General features: G+C 44.8%; 1 protein-coding gene across 2 annotated transcripts in view; it reads right to left on the bottom strand.

The window, feature by feature from the left end:
- sh2d3ca (SH2 domain containing 3Ca) overlaps positions 1–18,521 on the bottom strand; it is a 63,713-nt gene that overhangs the window by 15,599 nt on the left and 29,593 nt on the right. For both annotated transcript variants that reach the window (XM_079599554.1, XM_079599555.1), the window contains one exon: positions 2,124–2,252. In XM_079599554.1, coding sequence (XP_079455680.1) covers positions 2,124–2,252 — 129 coding nt within the window. The remainder of the gene's footprint in view (positions 1–2,123; positions 2,253–18,521) is intronic.

Below are 18,521 nucleotides of genomic sequence, written 5' to 3'. Positions count from 1 at the left end.
CAGGAATACATTATGCTAATGCCCAGATGGCGGCTCTCATAGTAGACTCAGTGTGGGCTGCAGTTTGTCGCCTCTATGGTGCAAAAAAGGACACAAACATACTCTCACACACACACACACACCAACTGAAAACCCCAAATAAACATGCACAAAACAAGCAAATATAAAATATACAAACAAATATACAAAAGGCACACAGAAAACACTCTAAAAACGCTAACAAAAGTTTTAATTTACCAACTTCTCCACTTGCATGCACAATTGCACACTGGTTTTTCTATCATGGTGTGGATAGATTCCCATTGATGTCCATTGTTCTCAAAGTTGAAGTGTGTAATCTTTTTGAAGTTTAAATACTGTCTCCCATTCCAGCGTTACATGCAGAGACAACTATAAGTCATTTGTAGGCGCTTCTCCCGAAGAGTGTAAACACTGGCACTTTCAAAACATTGCTCCGAGAACAGATTGGGATTTTGGGAAGCATAGCCATAGACTGCCCACAGGCCTTTCACTGAACATGTGATGCATTTTGCACACAAACACTGACTGGAATCAGCAGATCAAATCTGATTGGCTGGCTGTACACAACGTTCAAGGACAACTTTTAACTTTCAATGCTCTGCCTGAGAAAAGGTATAGGGATTATACAACAAGCATTTTAAGGATGGAATAAATCACTGGATTTGCCAGGTTATTGCTATTAAATCTTTAAAGTTATTCTGAGTTTTGTTTGAAGTTCTTAGTATCAAACTAGAGCAGAAGTGTCTATTTAAAGGGTTAGTTCACCCAAAAATGAAAATTAACCCATAATTTACTCACCCTCAGGACAGGTGTATATGACTTTCTTCTTTCAGCCAAACACAATCAAAGTTATATTAAAAATATCCTGGCTCTTCCAAGCTTTATAATGGAAGTGAATAGTGCCAGAGATTTTGAAGCTCCAAAAAGCGCATCCATCCATCCATCATAAAAGTAATCCATACTGCTCAGGGGGTTAATAAAGAGCTTCTGAAGTGAAGCAATGGGTTTTTGTAAGAAGAATACCCATATTTCAAACTTTGTAAACGATAATCACTGGTTTCCGGCAATGGCCGTATGCACGTTCACGAGAGAGTCGAGTTCTGGTGGAAGAGTGACCTCTGACCCGATCGGAAGCCAGTGATTATAGTTTATAAGTTTTAAACATGGATATTTTTCTTCAACCCATCGCTTTACTTCAGAAAGCATTTATTAACCCCCTGGAGGCCAGGATATTATTTAATTTAACTCCGATTTCTGCTAACAGAAGAATGTCATGTACATCTAGGATGGCTTGGGGGTGAGTAAATTATAATGGAATAATTCTCATTTTTGGGTGAACTATTTCTGCAAGTTTTTTGGTCCATTATTGTAGTATAATCGATTTCCGATTCCATGAACTGTGATTGGTCGATTTACATGTCAGTTAGGCAGTCTATTTCTGTCTAAAGGTCCTTGCACACCAAGTCTGAAATTTTCGTATGTGTTTTTTCGTATCTTCATCATTCGGCAGCTCTGAATTGTCAAAACACCTCTCAAAATGCTTGCTACGGATGCGAAAAACGCAAAAAAATCAAAACCTGATCCGAATTTCTTTATGACGGTCCAAAGTTTTGGAGGCAGATTGTAAACGTGATTGACACAATGTGAGGTCGTATTTATTTTTTGACGTGTGAAAAGTTCGGACGAGAATTTCGGACTCAGTGTGCAAGGCCCTTAAAGGGATAGTTCACCCAAAAATTCTGTCATTATTTACTCTCCCTCATGTCGTTCCAAACCCGTAAGACCTTCGTTCATCTTCGGAACAAAAATGAAGATATTTTTTATGAAATCTGAGAGCTTTCTGTCCCTCCATTGACTGCAATGTCATTGCAACTTTCAAGACCCAGAAAGGTGGTAAAAACACAGTTAAAATAGTCCATGGGTTTGGAACGACATGAGAGTGAGTAATTAATGACAGAATTAAAATTTTTGGGTGAACTATCCCTTTAAGTGGGAGGCACTAGGCTAGAATAGGTTGCAAAGTGCCGTTTAGTCAAAATCCTGTCCGCTTGAGAAAGTGAACATTGTACCATAGCATAGCAAAACCTGACCCACAGACGCACCTCTCGTGGAATATGGCCATGGTACCAGCCGTGGCTCCTCATGTCACTGCTACTGAGTTTGAGTTCCTCCTCCAGCTCCTTCCTGAGCTTCTCCGGGGGCGACTCCAGCAGGTACTTCTCCTTGGAGAACTGCGAAAAACACACAAAACCAGCACATAAGTCACACTGACCTACATCATCAACCCACAAACATGTAATAAAGCAAACTATTGATCATTTAGAATAAAAACAAAACATTCTTGAACAAGAATTGTAAGGTTTATTGCCTCACTTATCAAACTGACATATCAATCCATATGAGAGATTAAAAAGTAATTTGAGTCACATAGACCCTCATTGCACATATTTCTTCTTTATAATTTATGTAACATCTAACCCCGCTGCTAGAAAACAAATAAAAGCATACAAATACACACTGGATGATGAGGCTTCACTGTCTCGCCCAAAGAACAATACTGCCCCAAGTGTGTCTGTTTAGACAGCAGAGAAATAAACCGTAATCTATGTGTGTGACAGATCAAGGCGAAGGTCTCGACCCTCTGTGACACAGGAAAACTAATTCAAACACGGACAGCATTGTAATGAGGTCAATAAAAAAGACAACGGACAAAGCTAGGGGCGCTAACAGGGCTCAAATGCCTCCGCTAGGCTGTGAATATGGGAGATGTGGGATCAATTTTGTAGTCCTGGGTCATCTAATGGTCTCTTCCTCTCTCGATCAGAGGTAAACTGATTAAACATCTGCTTCCTTTCCCTCTTCGACCGTCTTTTACACACGGGAACGGGAAAAGATGCTAGATTTCAGCAATCCCACTGTAATTTAACCAGTTGTGTGTGCATGTGTGAGTAAAGTGTATAAAGATAGCGAGGCAAGGTCAAGTGTAGGGACTTATTGCTTTTGTCTCTGCCTCCAGGGGCCAAATCTTCCACCTGGGACCGACCAGAGCTCTCTGTAATCTCATACAGGCGTCTGTAATTGTCTTTTGCTGCTTGAAGATGGCCACAAGGTACGATATTCTGTCTCATATATTCTAGGTCCAAGGGGAAAACTCAGTGTGCAAGTGATAACAGGGCTAAGCTGATATGAGGAGTTCATATTGTGTTATGAGAGGTGCCTTTCACAGGACACCCGTTTCCAATTTTCTGAAATTCTTTCCTCCAACTTTATTAGTGTTTATTCTAGGAATGAGCTCAGTTGTTTAGATAAAGTTTTGCACATATTGTGTTTCTGAGATAATATTTAGGTGAGACAAGGTGAGACAAGGCAAGAAAAAAAGAGATGAGCTGAGAAAAGCAGCAAGCCAAGTCAAGGTACAAAAAGAAGAGATGAATCAAGACAAGAAATGAAGAGATGAGACAAGATGAGAAGAGAGATGAGAAAAGACTACGAACTGAGGTGAGATAAGAGAAGAGCGGGACAAAACAAGGCAAGAAAATAATACAAAAGTAGAGGTGAATTGAGAAAAGATACGAGACAAGAGAGATGAGATGAAGTGAGGTGAGGTGAGACAAATGCGAGACAAAACAAGGCAAGAAAATAATACAAAAGAAGAGGTGAATCGAGAAAAGATACGAGACAAGAGAGATGAGATGAGGTGAGGTGAGACAAATGCGAGACAAAACAAGGCAAGAAAATAATACAAATGGAGAGGTGAATCGAGAAAAGAGACGAGAAAAGAGAGATGAGAAAAGACGAGATGAGATGAGACGAAGTGAGGTGAGGTGAGACAAGTGCGAGACAAATCAAGGCAAGATACAAAAAGACGAGGTAAATCGAGACAAGAAAAGAGAGATGAGACAAGATGAGAAGAGACCAGATCAGAAAAGACAAGATGAGAAGAAGTGAGGTGAGGTGAGATGAGACAAGAGCAAGGCAAGACAAAATAAAAAAGAAGAGGTGAATCAAGAAAAGAAGAGGTGAGAAGAGAACGCGACCAGATGAGAAGAAAAGAGATGAGAAAAGACGAGACAAGATGAGACAAAGTGAGGTGAGGTGAGACAAGAGCAAGGCAAGACAAGACAAGACAGGGCAATATACGATTAGAAAAGAAGAGGTGAATTGAGACAAGAAAAGAAAATATGAGACAAGATGAGAAGAGAGGTTAGATGAGACAAGAGCAAGGCAAAACAAGGCAAGACAAAATATGAAAAGGTGACATGAGACTAACAGAAGAAAAAGGGATAAAAGAGAAGAAATAAGATTAGCTGAGGGGAGACAAGATGAGAAGAGAGCAAGGCAAAGGCAAGACACAAAGCAAGGAAAGAAATAAAAAGAAGAGGTGAGATGATGAGATGATGAGAGATGAGACAAGATGAGCCAAGGCAAGAAAAAAGAAGAGGTGAGACAAGATGAGAAGATATGAGAAAAGACAAGAGAAGACAAAGTGAGGTAAGATAAAAGCAAGACAAAACAAGGTAAGGCAATATGCAAAAAGAAGACGTGATATCAGCAAAGAAAAGAAGAAATGAGATAAGATGTGAAAAGCAGAGACTAGATGAGAAAAGAGGCAAGGTGGAAAAGAAAGAGATGAACCAAGACAAGAAGAGATGAAACAAGATGAAAAGAGAATGAACTACATGAGCAAAGAAAAGACTAAGTGAGGTATGATGAGACAAGAGCGAGACAAAACAAGGCAAGATACGAAAGAAGACAGCAAGCAAGGCAGGAAATAAAAAGAAGAGGTGAGATGAGATGATGAGAGGATAAGAGATGAGCTGAGATGAGACAAGGCAATGCGAGATGACATAAGGAGAGATGAAAAGAGGTGAGGTGAGATGATGAGAGGATAAGAGAAGAGCTGAGATGAGACAAGGCAATGCGAGATGACATAAGGAGAGATGAAAAGAGGTGAGGTGAGATGATGAGAGGATAAGAGAAGAGCTGAGATGAGACAAGGCAATGCGAGATGACATAAGGAGAGATGAAAAGAGGTGAGGTGAGATGATGAGAGGATAAGAGATGAGCTGAGTTGAGACAAGGCAATGCGAGATGACATAAGGAGAGATGAAAAGAGGTGAGGTGAGATGATGAGAGGATAAGAGAAGAGCTGAGATGAGACAAGGCAATGCGAGATGACATAAGGAGAGATGAAAAGAGGTGAGGTGAGATGATGAGAGGATAAGAGATGAGCTTAGATGAGACAAGGCAATGCGAGATGACATAAGGAGAGATGAAAAGAGGTGAGGTGAGATGATGAGAGGATAAGAGATGAGCTGAGATGAGACAAGGCAATGCGAGATGACATAAGGAGAGATGAAAAGAGGTGAGGTGAGATGATGAGAGGATAAGAGAAGAGCTGAGATGAGACAAGGCAATGCGAGATGACATAAGGAGAGATGAAAAGAGGTGAGGTGAGATGAGACGAGAAGATTGGGCCAAGACATATTATGGAAAGTTGTGGTGAGATGAGACCAAAGAAGAGATGAGACAAGCCGAGAAGAGATGACACCTGGCAAAACAAGAAAAAAGGAGAGATGTGATGAGAAGATGTGAGGTGAGGTGAGACAATATGAGACAAGATTAGACGAAGCAAGAGAAAGAAAAAGCAAGGCATTGTGACAAACGAAAAGAAGAGATGAGACAAAATGAGACCAGAAGAGAAAGGAGCCAGGAGTTGTGACGAAGCTTTAGCGTGCAGGCATTGTCGTTTCTGCAGAGATTCACTCATTAAAGAGCCTGAAGAGAGATTGAATGAGATCGAGCTGGTTTCTGTTTTCAAACTCTGATGTCTGAAGACACCTGCGCTGTTTCACGTCCCCTTGCCCCACTTAGAGCTGCTCCTGGAGGGCCAAAATGTCTTTCTCACTGCCCTCTTTCTTCCACAGAGAAAGCACTTCTGGCAGTCTAATGAAGCGCATGCTGGGGGAAATGACCTGACCACATGCACACACACACACATGGACAATGTAACCTCTACAGAGGCACAGGGACAGAAAGAAATTCAAGATACAGAGGAGATAGAAAGAGAGATAGAAAGGGGGTTATAGGACCGATGCGGATCCCCCCCCCCCCAGCACTGAAGGTCTGGTTGTCATGGAAACCTCCTATTGTGTGAGTCGGCCCTATGCCTTCATATGTATCCTACACCACACACACACACACCTCAAGCATTTTACAAAGCAAGAGGGCAATGCATTGTGGAAAAACAAAACAATTATACTTCCTGGAACATGATGCAAAAAGGAAACTTTTTTGGGATATAAAATCTACACTTCCCAGCAGTCCAGTCCAGTAAATGTGTTATGTTGGGGGATACCTGGATGTCAATCATTTAAATATGCTCTTCCACATTTTCCAATGGACAAATTAACCAGAAAACATGGGTTGTAGGCCAACATGGTCCAGATTCAGGTCCCAATCTATAGACCACAAATCATTTCTCATAGAAGTAGATACAGAAGTATTTACCCATTAGAAATGACGACTTAAGGTATCAAATGCACACTTTCATGTCTAACCCTGTGTAGCTTCGGAGAGACTGCTTTGTCTGTTTAGGATTGATTTTTTTTTTACAAAGTACTAATGCTGCCAACTTGTAAATGCTGCTCATTTTATTTAATAGGCATATAAGCCATGTTTGCAAAGAGGGAAATGTGGAGACTGGACCTCCTGAAACTTTAATTGAATACCTCTGACCTAAAATCTCAAGATAGCATGATATATCGAGTGAACTGTACTTCAATCCTTCATATTTAAATCCGGCATCTACAATGGGAGGTCTGTGATGCTCAATCTTTAGAAACAATATCTTTATTTAAATAATTCTATTTGTGTTACACTGCACTATGAATTCTTATGCTTGGAAACCGTTTAGACAAGGTTGACATCAGCACCTCAAAGGTTCTGGATCACTGTCTGCAATGTTATTTTGAGTAAAACCGAACAGCAAACAGAGATTTTAGTTGATCTGTGAATTTGGCTTCCTTGTGGGACACATTTGACTGAAAATCTTTGGGTAAATTCATGCACAAACTCCAACTCATTCAGAGGTGTTTATCTTCAGACCCCCATGGCTTGTCATGAATAACATCCAGCCATGATTCATCACCAATTTCCCTCAGCACCCCCATCCTCTTCTTCCACCAATCAAAGCGTTCCGTCTAACCAGACCCCACCCACCTAATTCTATTTCCACCAATCAGAAGAACCTTCGCAATCACTTAGATCGGGTGTGATTGAGTGCAGCTGCCCCTCTGGGTGAAAGGAACGCCATAGACGCAAAAAAACCATTAGGCTGACACGAACCGCAGATATGGCAGATAAAGATTCACAGGTCAGTGCCTGCCATTGAGTCTGCTCTCTGGGGTAGAGCTAATCCAGTCGGCCCAGCTGAGCAATGACCCAATGCTTTGAGAGATAACAGGACAGCTGGTGTTAAAATCACCTGCCACACTGACGTGGAATATGATTTAGGCAATAAAATACTCTCTGGAAATGCTCAAAAGTAGATGTGAATGCAAGTTTGTACATAATATGCATTCTTGGGTAACTGTGATGGTAACACACCTCTGTACTCAAGCGGGGCGGTAGAGGTACCTTCAAATGGCAAGTGGCATTACTATTTCGATAGCTACAAAAATGACGACAGTTCACCCAAAAATGGGTGAGGTCATGGTGAGGTGGTCATTTTTTAAAATTTTGGTGAAATTTCGTAGATAAACAAGTGATTTGCTTATTGTAGTGATGTATGAAGAAGTCACTTTCAAACCAAGCAGCTTTCTGTTGGTAAACACGGCGAATCCACATGACCACCTGAACCCGATGCGAAATTTGCAAGGGGAAATCCTTCACCCGCACATGAAATTTCTGATCGAATTTCTGATCGTGTGTTCGTCAATCATCAATTGCTATTGAAAGTACTCGATTTTGGCCGCAAAATTTCACCAAATTGCAATAAATGTGACCACACCTTATGACGTACAGGTTTGAAATGACATGAGGGTGATCGTAAATGATGACAGAAACTTATTTTTTGGGTTAACTATCTCTCATACTAACTTTTACTAACATGCTGTTCACCAAGTTGCTCCATGACAGTTGTTGACCTGAAAAAAAACAATTGACCATAGAAGAGGTTTATGCTTAATTGCAGCAGTATTGCTTTCTGTGGTCAATAACTGTCCATATTTTTGGTTCTATGAAATTCATTGTGATAATTATTTAAAGACATTTTGTGTTGGGCTGCTATTTGATATTCAATGTAAAGTCTTGGTGTTTGAGCACAATCAATGGTGTATGTAGTAGGTTCCAAGACTTTGAGAGTATATCTGAGTAATGACAATGTTAATATGACAAACGTTTTTTTTTTTTTTTTTTTACTTTGATGTTTTTACGTCTGCGTTTTGAGCCTTGTCCATCTCTTTAGACACAGTCAAACACACAAAGTCCTGTGACCTTTCCCTCCAGTTGATCCAGGGGTCCCGATTTTAAGACCTTGTCCATCTGCTACCCATGCAGTGTCCCTTTATCCCACCTTAAGCCGTCTTAATGCCCCTATCATACCCTTATCTCCCAGAAAACCATCTTTGCATTATCCCTTCATCTATCCCTGCTGTCTTACACCACCCAAATCTCCACCAAATCCCCATTTCTGTCATCGCTGGCCAACATCCCAACACATTAGATCTTAAAACGATTTCTGTTTCTTAGATTTTCTCTCTCTGTCTGTCTATCTCTCTTTCAAACACACCCACACACACACACTCTCTGGTGTTTAACAAGCACATATGCAGGTCAAATGAGGTACTAGATACGTCATACGACTCTATTAACAACAAAACTAAGCTGATGTTGTGCATTTTTAAGAGATGTAAATAGATAACCATGTTTACATAAACATCCATATCCACATGCTTTAAATATTTCTGATCAGCTCCTTTGTCCAGTAAGATAACATTAATTATAAAACAAGAGGCTAAAAGTTCATATCACACTGATTTCTTAAAGGAATAGGTCAACCAAGAATGACAAATCTGGCATTAACTGAATGATTTGATATAATTGACAATGCACAAGTAGTATGGACTGCTTTTTAAGTACATTTATGGTGCTTTGTTGTCCATTTTGGAGCTTGACAGTCTATAACACCATCTATTTTCACTCTAAGGACAAGAGAAATCTGTACATTCTGGAAGAAAGACAATTATATATTTTGAATGACATTAGGGTGAATAGAGCTTGAAGGAATTGTCTTCTTTTCAGTTTATGAAACCTTTAAGTTCAACCAAAATAATCTATACATTTTCTAAATTCACTATATAACTTGGAATTCAGCCAGTCTCAGAGAAGCTAAAGAATTAAAGAGTGTGTGGAGTTAAGACAGTTCTTATCTCCATATTTCGACTATCTGAGTTAATGTCCTGAAGCTCCTTGAAGAAACACAGGGTTAGCGGTCAGACTGCATGGGCAGTGAATCTGGAACATGTTATTAAATCAGTATGCATGGAATGATGCGCTCTGGACCGTGAATGGATTTGGAAGCTCAGTGTGATATCAGACCCCCTAAAACAATTTTTTTTCTGATCTAAGACTAGTTTTGATGTGTGTGTAAGTGTGTTTAGCAATGTTTTTTCCCCCCCTTCCACTCAGCTTTTCACACTGCGCTTAACACTGGGTTAGGACCTTTTTAAACCCCAGGCTGAGGCCAAGGCAAATGCGTTAACTGGAATAAGGATACCATATTATTGAGCAGACTTATGATGACATTTTCACAGAGAAACAAGCAGTTATTACATCAGGTCATGTTGAGTCGGTTTGTCGTTGTCACATTGTTAATGTGTTTTCTGTTGTTTATCATGGACTTTTAGTTTGTTTTCCATCTTCAGTGTTTTCATCATCTCTGTCGTCATTTTCATTAGTTCATTTTCGTCACCTGTTTAGTTAATTAGTCCTTGTTAATCATTATCATCATCACCTGTCGTCACTCGTTGTCATCTGTGTATTTAAGTTCCTGTCTCTCACCCTTCAGTTGTTTGCTAATGCTTATGCTAATGCTTGTTTCTGTTTACGTTACGTTGTATGGAGAGTGTTACCCTTGCCTGTACCAGTTTTGTTTAAGTTTTATTATAGTAAAAGTTTGAATTGGAACTTTGGGCCTCTGCCTGTCTTCATCCGCACCATACCCGTGACAGATTGACCGACCAACCTAAAATGGACGATTGGATAAAAATTTTCGTCCTGGCCAAGGAGAGCCAAGATCTCCCAGCCTTTGCCCATGGAGGGTCGTTTGAGGGAACCCGTCTGGCCAGATTTCGCGGGACCCGTGGAGGCCGCAGTAGAGGCGGTGGTCGAGATGGACCCCGACACCATTCTCCGCTTTGGTCCCTCTTCGACCCTGGACGGTTGACGTCCAGCTCCGAGCTTCCTGCACCGCTGGTCCCGTCCAGCCCAGAGCCTTCGCCGCTGGTCCCGTCCAGCCCAGAGCCCTCGTCGCTGCCCAGCACAGAGCCCTCGTCGCTGCCCAGCACAGAGCCCTCGTCGCTGCCCAGCACAGAGCCCTCGTCGCTGCCCAGCACAGAGCCCTCGTCGCTGCCCAGCACAGAGCCCTCGTCGCTGCCCAGCACAGAGCCCTCGTCGCTGCCCAGCACAGAGCCCTCGTCGCTGCCCAGCACAGAGCCCTCGTCGCTGCCCAGCACAGAGCCCTCATCGCTGCCCAGCACAGAGCCCTCATCGCTGCCCAGCACAGAGCCCTCATCGCTGCCCAGCACAGAGCCCTCATCGCTGCCCAGCACAGAGCCCTCATCGCTGCCCAGCACAGAGCCCTCATCGCTGCCCAGCACAGAGCCCTCATCGCTGCCCAGCACAGAGCCCTCATCGCTGCCCAGCACAGAGCCCTCATCGCTGCCCAGCACAGAGCCCTCATCGCTGCCCAGCACAGAGCCCTCATCGCTGCCCAGCACAGAGCCCTCATCGCTGCCCAGCACAGAGCCCTCATCGCTGCCCAGCACAGAGCCCTCATCGCTGCCCAGCACAGAGCCCTCATCGCTGCCCAGCACAGAGCCCTCATCGCTGCCCAGCACAGAGCCCTCATCGCTGCCCAGCACAGAGCTTCCTGCACCGCTGGTCCCGTCCAGCCCTGAGCTTCCTGCACCGCTGGTCCCGTCCAGCCCAGAGCTTCCTGCATCGCTGGTCCCGTCCAGCCCAGAGCTTCCTGCACCGCTGGTCCCGTCCAGCCCAGAGCTTCCTGCACCGCTGGTCCCGTCCAGCCCAGAGCTTCCTGCACCGCTGGTCCCGTCCAGCCCAGAGCTTCCTGCACCGCTGGTCCCGTCCAGCCCAGAGCTTCCTGCACCGCTGGTTCCGTCCAGCCCAGAGCTTCCTGCACCGCTGGTCCCGTCCAGCCCAGAGCCTTCGCCGCTGGTCCCGTCCAGCCCAGAGCCTTCGCCGCTGGTCCCGTCCAGCCCAGAGCCTTCGCCGCTGGTCCCGTCCAGCCCAGAGCCTTCGCCGCTGGTCCCGTCCAGCCCAGAGCTTCCTGCACCGCTGGTCCCGTCCAGCCCAGAGCTTCCTGCACCGCTGGTCCCGTCCAGCCCAGAGCTTCCTGCACCGCTGGTCCCGTCCAGCCCAGAGCTTCCTGCACCGCTGGTTCCGTCCAGCCCAGAGCTTCCTGCACCGCTGGTTCCGTCCAGCCCAGAGCTTCCTGCACCGCTGGTCCCGTCCAGCCCAGAGCCTTCGCCGCTGGTCCCGTCCAGCCCAGAGCCTTCGCCGCTGGTCCCGTCCAGCCCAGAGCCTTCGCCGCTGGTCCCGTCCAGCCCAGAGCCTTCGCCGCTGGTCCCGTCCAGCCCAGAGCCTTCGCCGCTGGTCCCGTCCAGCCCAGAGCCTTCGCCGCTGGTCCCGTCCAGCCCAGAGCTTCCTGCACCGCTGGTCCCGTCCAGCCCAGAGCTTCCTGCACCGCTGGTCCCGTCCAGCCCTGAGCTTCCTGCACCGCTGGTCCCGTCCAGCCCAGAGCTTCCGGCGCCGCTGGTCCCGTCCAGCCCAGAGCTTCCTGCACCGCTGGTCCCGTCCAGCCCAGGGCCTTCGCCACTGGTCCCGTCCAGCCCAGAGCCTTCGCCGCTGGTCCCGTCCAGCCCGGGACCGCCTTCGCCGCTGGCCCCGGTCAGCTCAGAGTCCTCTTCGCCGCGGGTCCAGTCCAGTGCTGACCTCCCCAAGAAAATTTTGGGGGGGGGGCAATAAGTCCTCTGAGGGGATCGTGGAGGCCCTGCCGACACGGTCGCCACGGCCGCCCGAAGGGTCCTCACCGCCATGGCCGCCCGAAGGGTCCTCACCGCCATGGCCGCCCGAAGGGTCCTCACCGCCATGGCCGCCCGAAGGGTCCTCACCGCCATGGCCGCCCGAAGGGTCCTCACCGCCATGGCCGCCCGAAGGGTCCTCACCGCCATGGCCGCCCGAAGGGTCCTCACCGCCATGGCCGCCCGAAGGGTCCTCACCGCCATGGCCGCCCGAAGGGTCCTCACCGCCATGGCCGCCCGAAGGGTCCTCACCGCCATGGCCGCCCGAAGGGTCCTCACCGCCATGGCCGCCCGAAGGGTCCTCACCGCCATGGCCGCCCGAAGGGTCCTCACCGCCATGGCCGCCCGAAGGGTCCTCACCGCCATGGCCGCCCGAAGGGTCCTCACCGCCATGGCCGCCCGAAGGGTCCTCACCGCCATGGCCGCCCGAAGGGTCCTCACCACCATGGACGCCTGAGGGTCCGTCTGCTCCGCCATGGCCACGCCCTCATCCTGCTCCGCCCTGGCCACCTGCACGTTCTGCTCCGCCCTGGAGGCTTCCTGCTCCAGATCGGCCACCTGTTCATCAGCCTCCAGGGCGCCCACCCTCCCACCCCTTTGGATGTTTTACGGCGCGAGGACGCGCCTGGGGGGAGGGGGGGGTTCTGTCACATTGTTAATGTGTTTTCTGTTGTTTATCATGGACTTTTAGTTTGTTTTCCATCTTCAGTGTTTTCATCATCTCTGTCGTCATTTTCATTAGTTCATTTTCGTCACCTGTTTAGTTAATTAGTCCTTGTTAATCATTATCATCATCACCTGTCGTCACTCGTTGTCATCTGTGTATTTAAGTTCCTGTCTCTCACCCTTCAGTTGTTTGCTAATGCTTATGCTAATGCTTGTTTCTGTTTACGTTACGTTGTATGGAGAGTGTTACCCTTGCCTGTACCAGTTTTGTTTAAGTTTTATTATAGTAAAAGTTTGAATTGGAACTTTGGGCCTCTGCCTGTCTTCATCCGCACCATACCCGTGACAGTCGTGAGCTGTATTCGTCCAATCAATGTTATTGACCTCTTGAATACGTACATTGTGACATTTTAAACCTCTTGTATAATCTCAGGCGTCTTTCTAGCTCGCAATCAAACCTCAATCTCTCTATCCTCCTCCCTTCGCTCCTGTTTCTCTCTCGTTCTGTCTTTGCACTTGTTTCTCCCTCTTGTGCTTTGCAGACAAATGTAGGTGTACTGCCTCTTGACTGTGAAGTCTGTGGTCTTGAAGCAGACTGTATAGCTGCCATCTGTTTCGCAAAGAGGTCTACATAAACTCTTAAGGTCAACATGAAAAAACAAATTATTGTAATATTTACAAAGGTACTCAATTTTTTTAAAAAGGTATTACCGTGGAACATGTCCGAAAATGTAATTACTCAGAAGTTGCTCTTTCATAACTTTTGGTAGTTTTTATTGGTAATACACACAATACAGAACATAACCTTGCGTGGCACTCTTTAAAGAGCAATGCAAGGTAGCAGAAGTAGCAGAAGTTTTAAAGAGTGCAACACCACCTCAGCACACAGCAGAGCAGGAATTAGGTCATCTCAAAGCCGCCCTGCAGTTCCTGTTATTGGCAACCCTCTCGACCCATTAAAAATGAAGGAGCTCTTTAGCATTTTGATACAGTCAGTCCCACGTCAAAACACAAACACACACACACGCTCCTGTCAAACACGATCAGCCAGCTGCATGGCACGGGGGGCATTTTGTTTTGCTGTGCTCACCCAAGGGTCACACAGAGAGTACAGGGTGTGTGTGTGAAAGGGGAGACGTCTCACGTGCCAAGACTGTGACCTCAACTCACAGAGAGCAAACACCTGGTCGTGCTGTTGTCATGGAAATGCTGCCTGGTCCTCTCTGATGGGACGTCTCAAGGGCGGTGCGATGCGTCTTGGGGAAATGAGGGGGAAATTTTGGGTGGACATATGCGGACAACACCCCACCAGCCAGCTGTTCTGTCTACAACATGAGCTCTCTGCACATGTCAAGCCACTGGTCTGCTGTTCTGGTGCGTTGCTGGGAATTCTGGGTGTGCTGACATACATTCCAGTTCAAGCATTTCTGTTAACCAAAATCCCTTTCAGGCAAGAAACAATTTCAGTCATGCAAGTTCAGCTTTTCTCTCTTTGAATGGGGATGCATCAAATTCTCCAAAGCTGGTCAGCCAGCTGACGATTAAATTCTTGTTGTGGCAAGCAGGGCGGGGCCGAGAGCCGTGGGAACGGAGCAAAGCCGGTGAAGCGAATGCTAATGAGCGTCACCTGCGCACCACACCGGTTTCAAATCTCACCGAGGAGCTCTGGAAAGGTAAAAAGAGGAGTGACGAGAGATGACCAAGCCTGGGACATTTATGTTGGGGATTTTATTATGTTTATATGCGCCAGTCGTCTGTGAGGGGCTTTACTTTTAGATTAAAACTTTGCGTTAAATGTTCGCCAGTTCCCGCCCTCTTCTTCCCTGAGCCTTTAACTTTGCCACATTCACATTTGAAATCCCCAGTACAATCTAACAAACAACTGTCTCGTAATTTTTGTTTCAAACTAAATTGTGCATGTCTTTAGTTCCCGTTTGCATGCAAGTGTGTCCAAGGTCTAGTTTTCGTTTTGTCTCGGAGTTTCCACGATGAGCACATAACATAACGGAAAGAAGTTAATAAAGGGCAATCTTACACAAGAATAATCAAACGTGGGGCCTCAAATTATGACAAAATTTTTTTTTTTTTCAAGCTGGACCAGGCAATGTGCATGTGCAGTCCTAAAGAACACTGAGTGTTTCTAAGAGGGATGACTTAACCAAATGGCGATTGCCTCTTTTACTTAGAAGACGGGACTTATTCGGCCATATTGCGCGTTGCACTTTCTCCCATTCATAGCAATACGAGTGCGCCGTCATTGTATATCTAAAGTCTTTGCTATAAACCCTGAGTGTTTCCTGTGTTCTATCAGGCCTCAGGGTTTGAATGATTTCCTATGCATAGGTAATGATCATTCCAAATGAGATTGATAATTAAGCATCAATTATGAATTAGCTTTCACGCCTCTAATTCAACTGAAGAATGCTGGGAATTACTGGGATTTGCTGGATAATGGAGTGGCCCTGCATATGATTGCCTGTCTAAGAGTGGATTTGCTCATTATATCCTTTCCTGTCAGTGTGTGGAGGTGTATCCACTGGCGTATGGGATGTGTGTCTCTCCACTTGGGCCCCCTCTTGACATTATGAGTCAATTATATCAGACAAAATTAGCCATATCTAGACCACTTGGACACATCTAAACTGATCATATATACAGCATGTTTACATAGATGCAGAGAGGCGACAAGAGTGCATTTACACAGATTCACATTCACAGGAAAAATTGCTGTAGCTATTTTCATGTATGACGATCCATTTATACTGTTTCACGAGTTCGCCTGCCCATCCAGTCTAAATATTTAATGGTAAACAAACTTGGCTTGCAGTCCTCGATGGAGGCTCAAAACCTCCGAGCTCAACCCCCCAACAGCGTTATTACGTATAGGGAGAATGAGAGAAATAGAGGTGAAGATGGAGAGGTGGAGGGATGCAGGAAGAATTGTCGGTGGGATGGCGCAATGTCTGCTGCTTATATACGCATGTAATGATGATTGAAAGGACTGAACCTACTGCTCCTTCCAAACTTAATTTACAAAAATGAAGTGTGATAATGTTTATTTTGAAAGCCCTAAAAATACAATTTTCTCTCCCAATTTTTCACACACCCCTTAAAATCGACTCTAGTTTCAAGAATTCCAAATTCAGGGTTTCCAAATTCCAATTCCAAATAAATGATAAACTAAAACTATATAGGCATGTGAAAAGCAAAATAATGTTAAACTACTATAAAGAAAGTTACACTGCCTGAAATGACAACTGTCTCCATTAGTAATACTATTTAACCCTGATAAAATGCTCGTGCATGACATCATAACTTTAGTTAAAGTTAGCAAAAAGCTAACTTTAGGCAAGGCCACGTCTCATGGTTTGTGGTTGGGCCCATACAATTGTGTATTTTTGTGTGCTACTGCCGGTTCATAATGCAGCTCTGTGACACATGGGCTTGTTACATTGACAGGCGCAGGAGAAACATCCTGATTACCCTCTTCCCTCCGGGCTCACACACGAGAGGGATAGAGAGAGAGAGAGAGAGAGAGAGAGAGGACAGGCAGCAAGAGAAAACTGGCCATATGGGGTCTACGGGTGGTTTGGTCCCTATGTGTTAAGGGAGCAGCTCAAAGCAAGTGTGTTTCTGAGGGTTTTGGGCATATGGTGTCATAGAGGGAGGCCAGTACCACAGGAAAACACACATGACTTATCTTTCATCACGGGTTTGGAGAGAACACATCTCTGCGGATAAATGCCTCGACATTCGCGGCATCCGTATTAGCCAAGTAGCATCTCAGCGCCGTTATTTAGTGAGTGCAAAAAGCTGAAATCATAGAAACAGCGGGAGCCTCATTCATGATTTGAATTCCCACAAAAAGTACAAAAACCACAATGTTCAGAGAATACATAATGATTGTGGTGGTTAACTTCAAGTGCTGAAATTCTTTAACTGCTTAATTGTTGTAATTACACTGTTTACGCGTTAATGTGTATGCGAACACTAATAGCTCTGCTTTAATTCCTAGTGCCTAACTGTCTACTCTACATAGACAGCATTTTATCTGTCTGAATCCATGTTTTGGTTTTCCTTCATAATTTTTAATCAAATTGCCATAATTCAATAAAATGTCAAAACAACAGTTTTCTCTCTGGTGACGTATGCTGGACTTCTCCAATCATTTAGTCCACTTAAACCCCGTCTCATTATTCCAAATGACTGCAAGTTCACATTCAGATCTGGCTCGAACCAATCAATAGAACCAGGTCCCACCCTTGACTGTTTTAATTTGATAATCCTTTATAGACAAACGTATATCAGGATACAAAAGGAAGGCTCAATCACTGCTTAAAAGTCACATTTTAAAGGGGTGGTTGAATATGATTTCACTTTTCTAACTTTAGTTAGTGTGTAATGTTGCTGTTTGAGCATAAACAACATCTGCAAAGTTACAACGCTCAAAGTTCAAAGCAAAGGGAGATATTTGCTTTTAAAGAAATTGCTTTTTAAGGACTACAACAAACGGCTGTGTCACAGAGCTGCCCTCTGTTCTCCTTGTTAACCCTTGCTAAAAACACATGCACACATACTTGGGTTTTTAAAAGACACTTTATTTACCTGGATGTACCAGCGAAGGGAGAGATGGATTACACCCACACCCACACAAACATGCACCTACAACGAGACTGTTGTGTCTCAGACTGGCCACCTGAGCACGCATGCATGGTGGCGGCCATCTTGACTTTAGTAAAAGACCGGAATGGACTTCTGTTGTGCTTTTTGTACCTGTGCTGTGTTGCATCATGGGAGTGGGAGATACCAAGTATGGTGTGTAAGGGGTGGAATTGTTCTGAAGTTATTTATATATAATTATTGTTGATTGATATAATTATATTTATACTTTTTATAATTATGGTTGAACTGAAGTTTGTGCTGTGTTATTTAAATTTGTGTGTTGAAGGGAATTGGGTTATATGATCTTTAATACATGTTTATGGTATTTAATACATCCCCATTTTATGATTGAGAAATGGTTGTACCCATGTGTATAAATGCTCACCTGAGGAAGTGGACAGGGAGTCTAAGACTGGTGGTAGTGAGTGCAGTATCTGCTGAGTACTCTGATTGAATTGTGATACCTGATCCAAGGTGATTGTTTTGGTACATTGAAGTCTTTTTATTTATTTTTTTTTTTCTTTTGATGTTTCATGTTTTGGCACCTGTGAGCACCTTGCACTTTCCTGGCTTGGGAGAATAAACTGGAAAACTGGCATTTAACGTCCTCCATGTGTTGATTTGAAGAACTCCTAGATGGTATCCCTAGTTGCTCTTTGACAGGCTGATAGGGACTACAAGACATTCCTCACGGGTTAGTGACATCACGAACCCTAAAATTGACATAAACCCCGCCCCTGGAACACGATTTATAGATTATCAAGACAGAATATGCTAATCAATGACTAGAAGATAACTACACATAAGCTACATAAATTCATAAACTAACCATTCAGAAATGTCTACATG

The sequence above is a fragment of the Phoxinus phoxinus genome, assembly GCF_949152265.1.
Source record: "Phoxinus phoxinus genome assembly, chromosome: 23".
NCBI lineage: Eukaryota > Metazoa > Chordata > Actinopteri > Cypriniformes > Leuciscidae > Phoxinus > Phoxinus phoxinus.
Note: the sequence above shows the minus strand (reverse complement) of the source record. Positions and strands in the feature narration are given on the sequence as shown.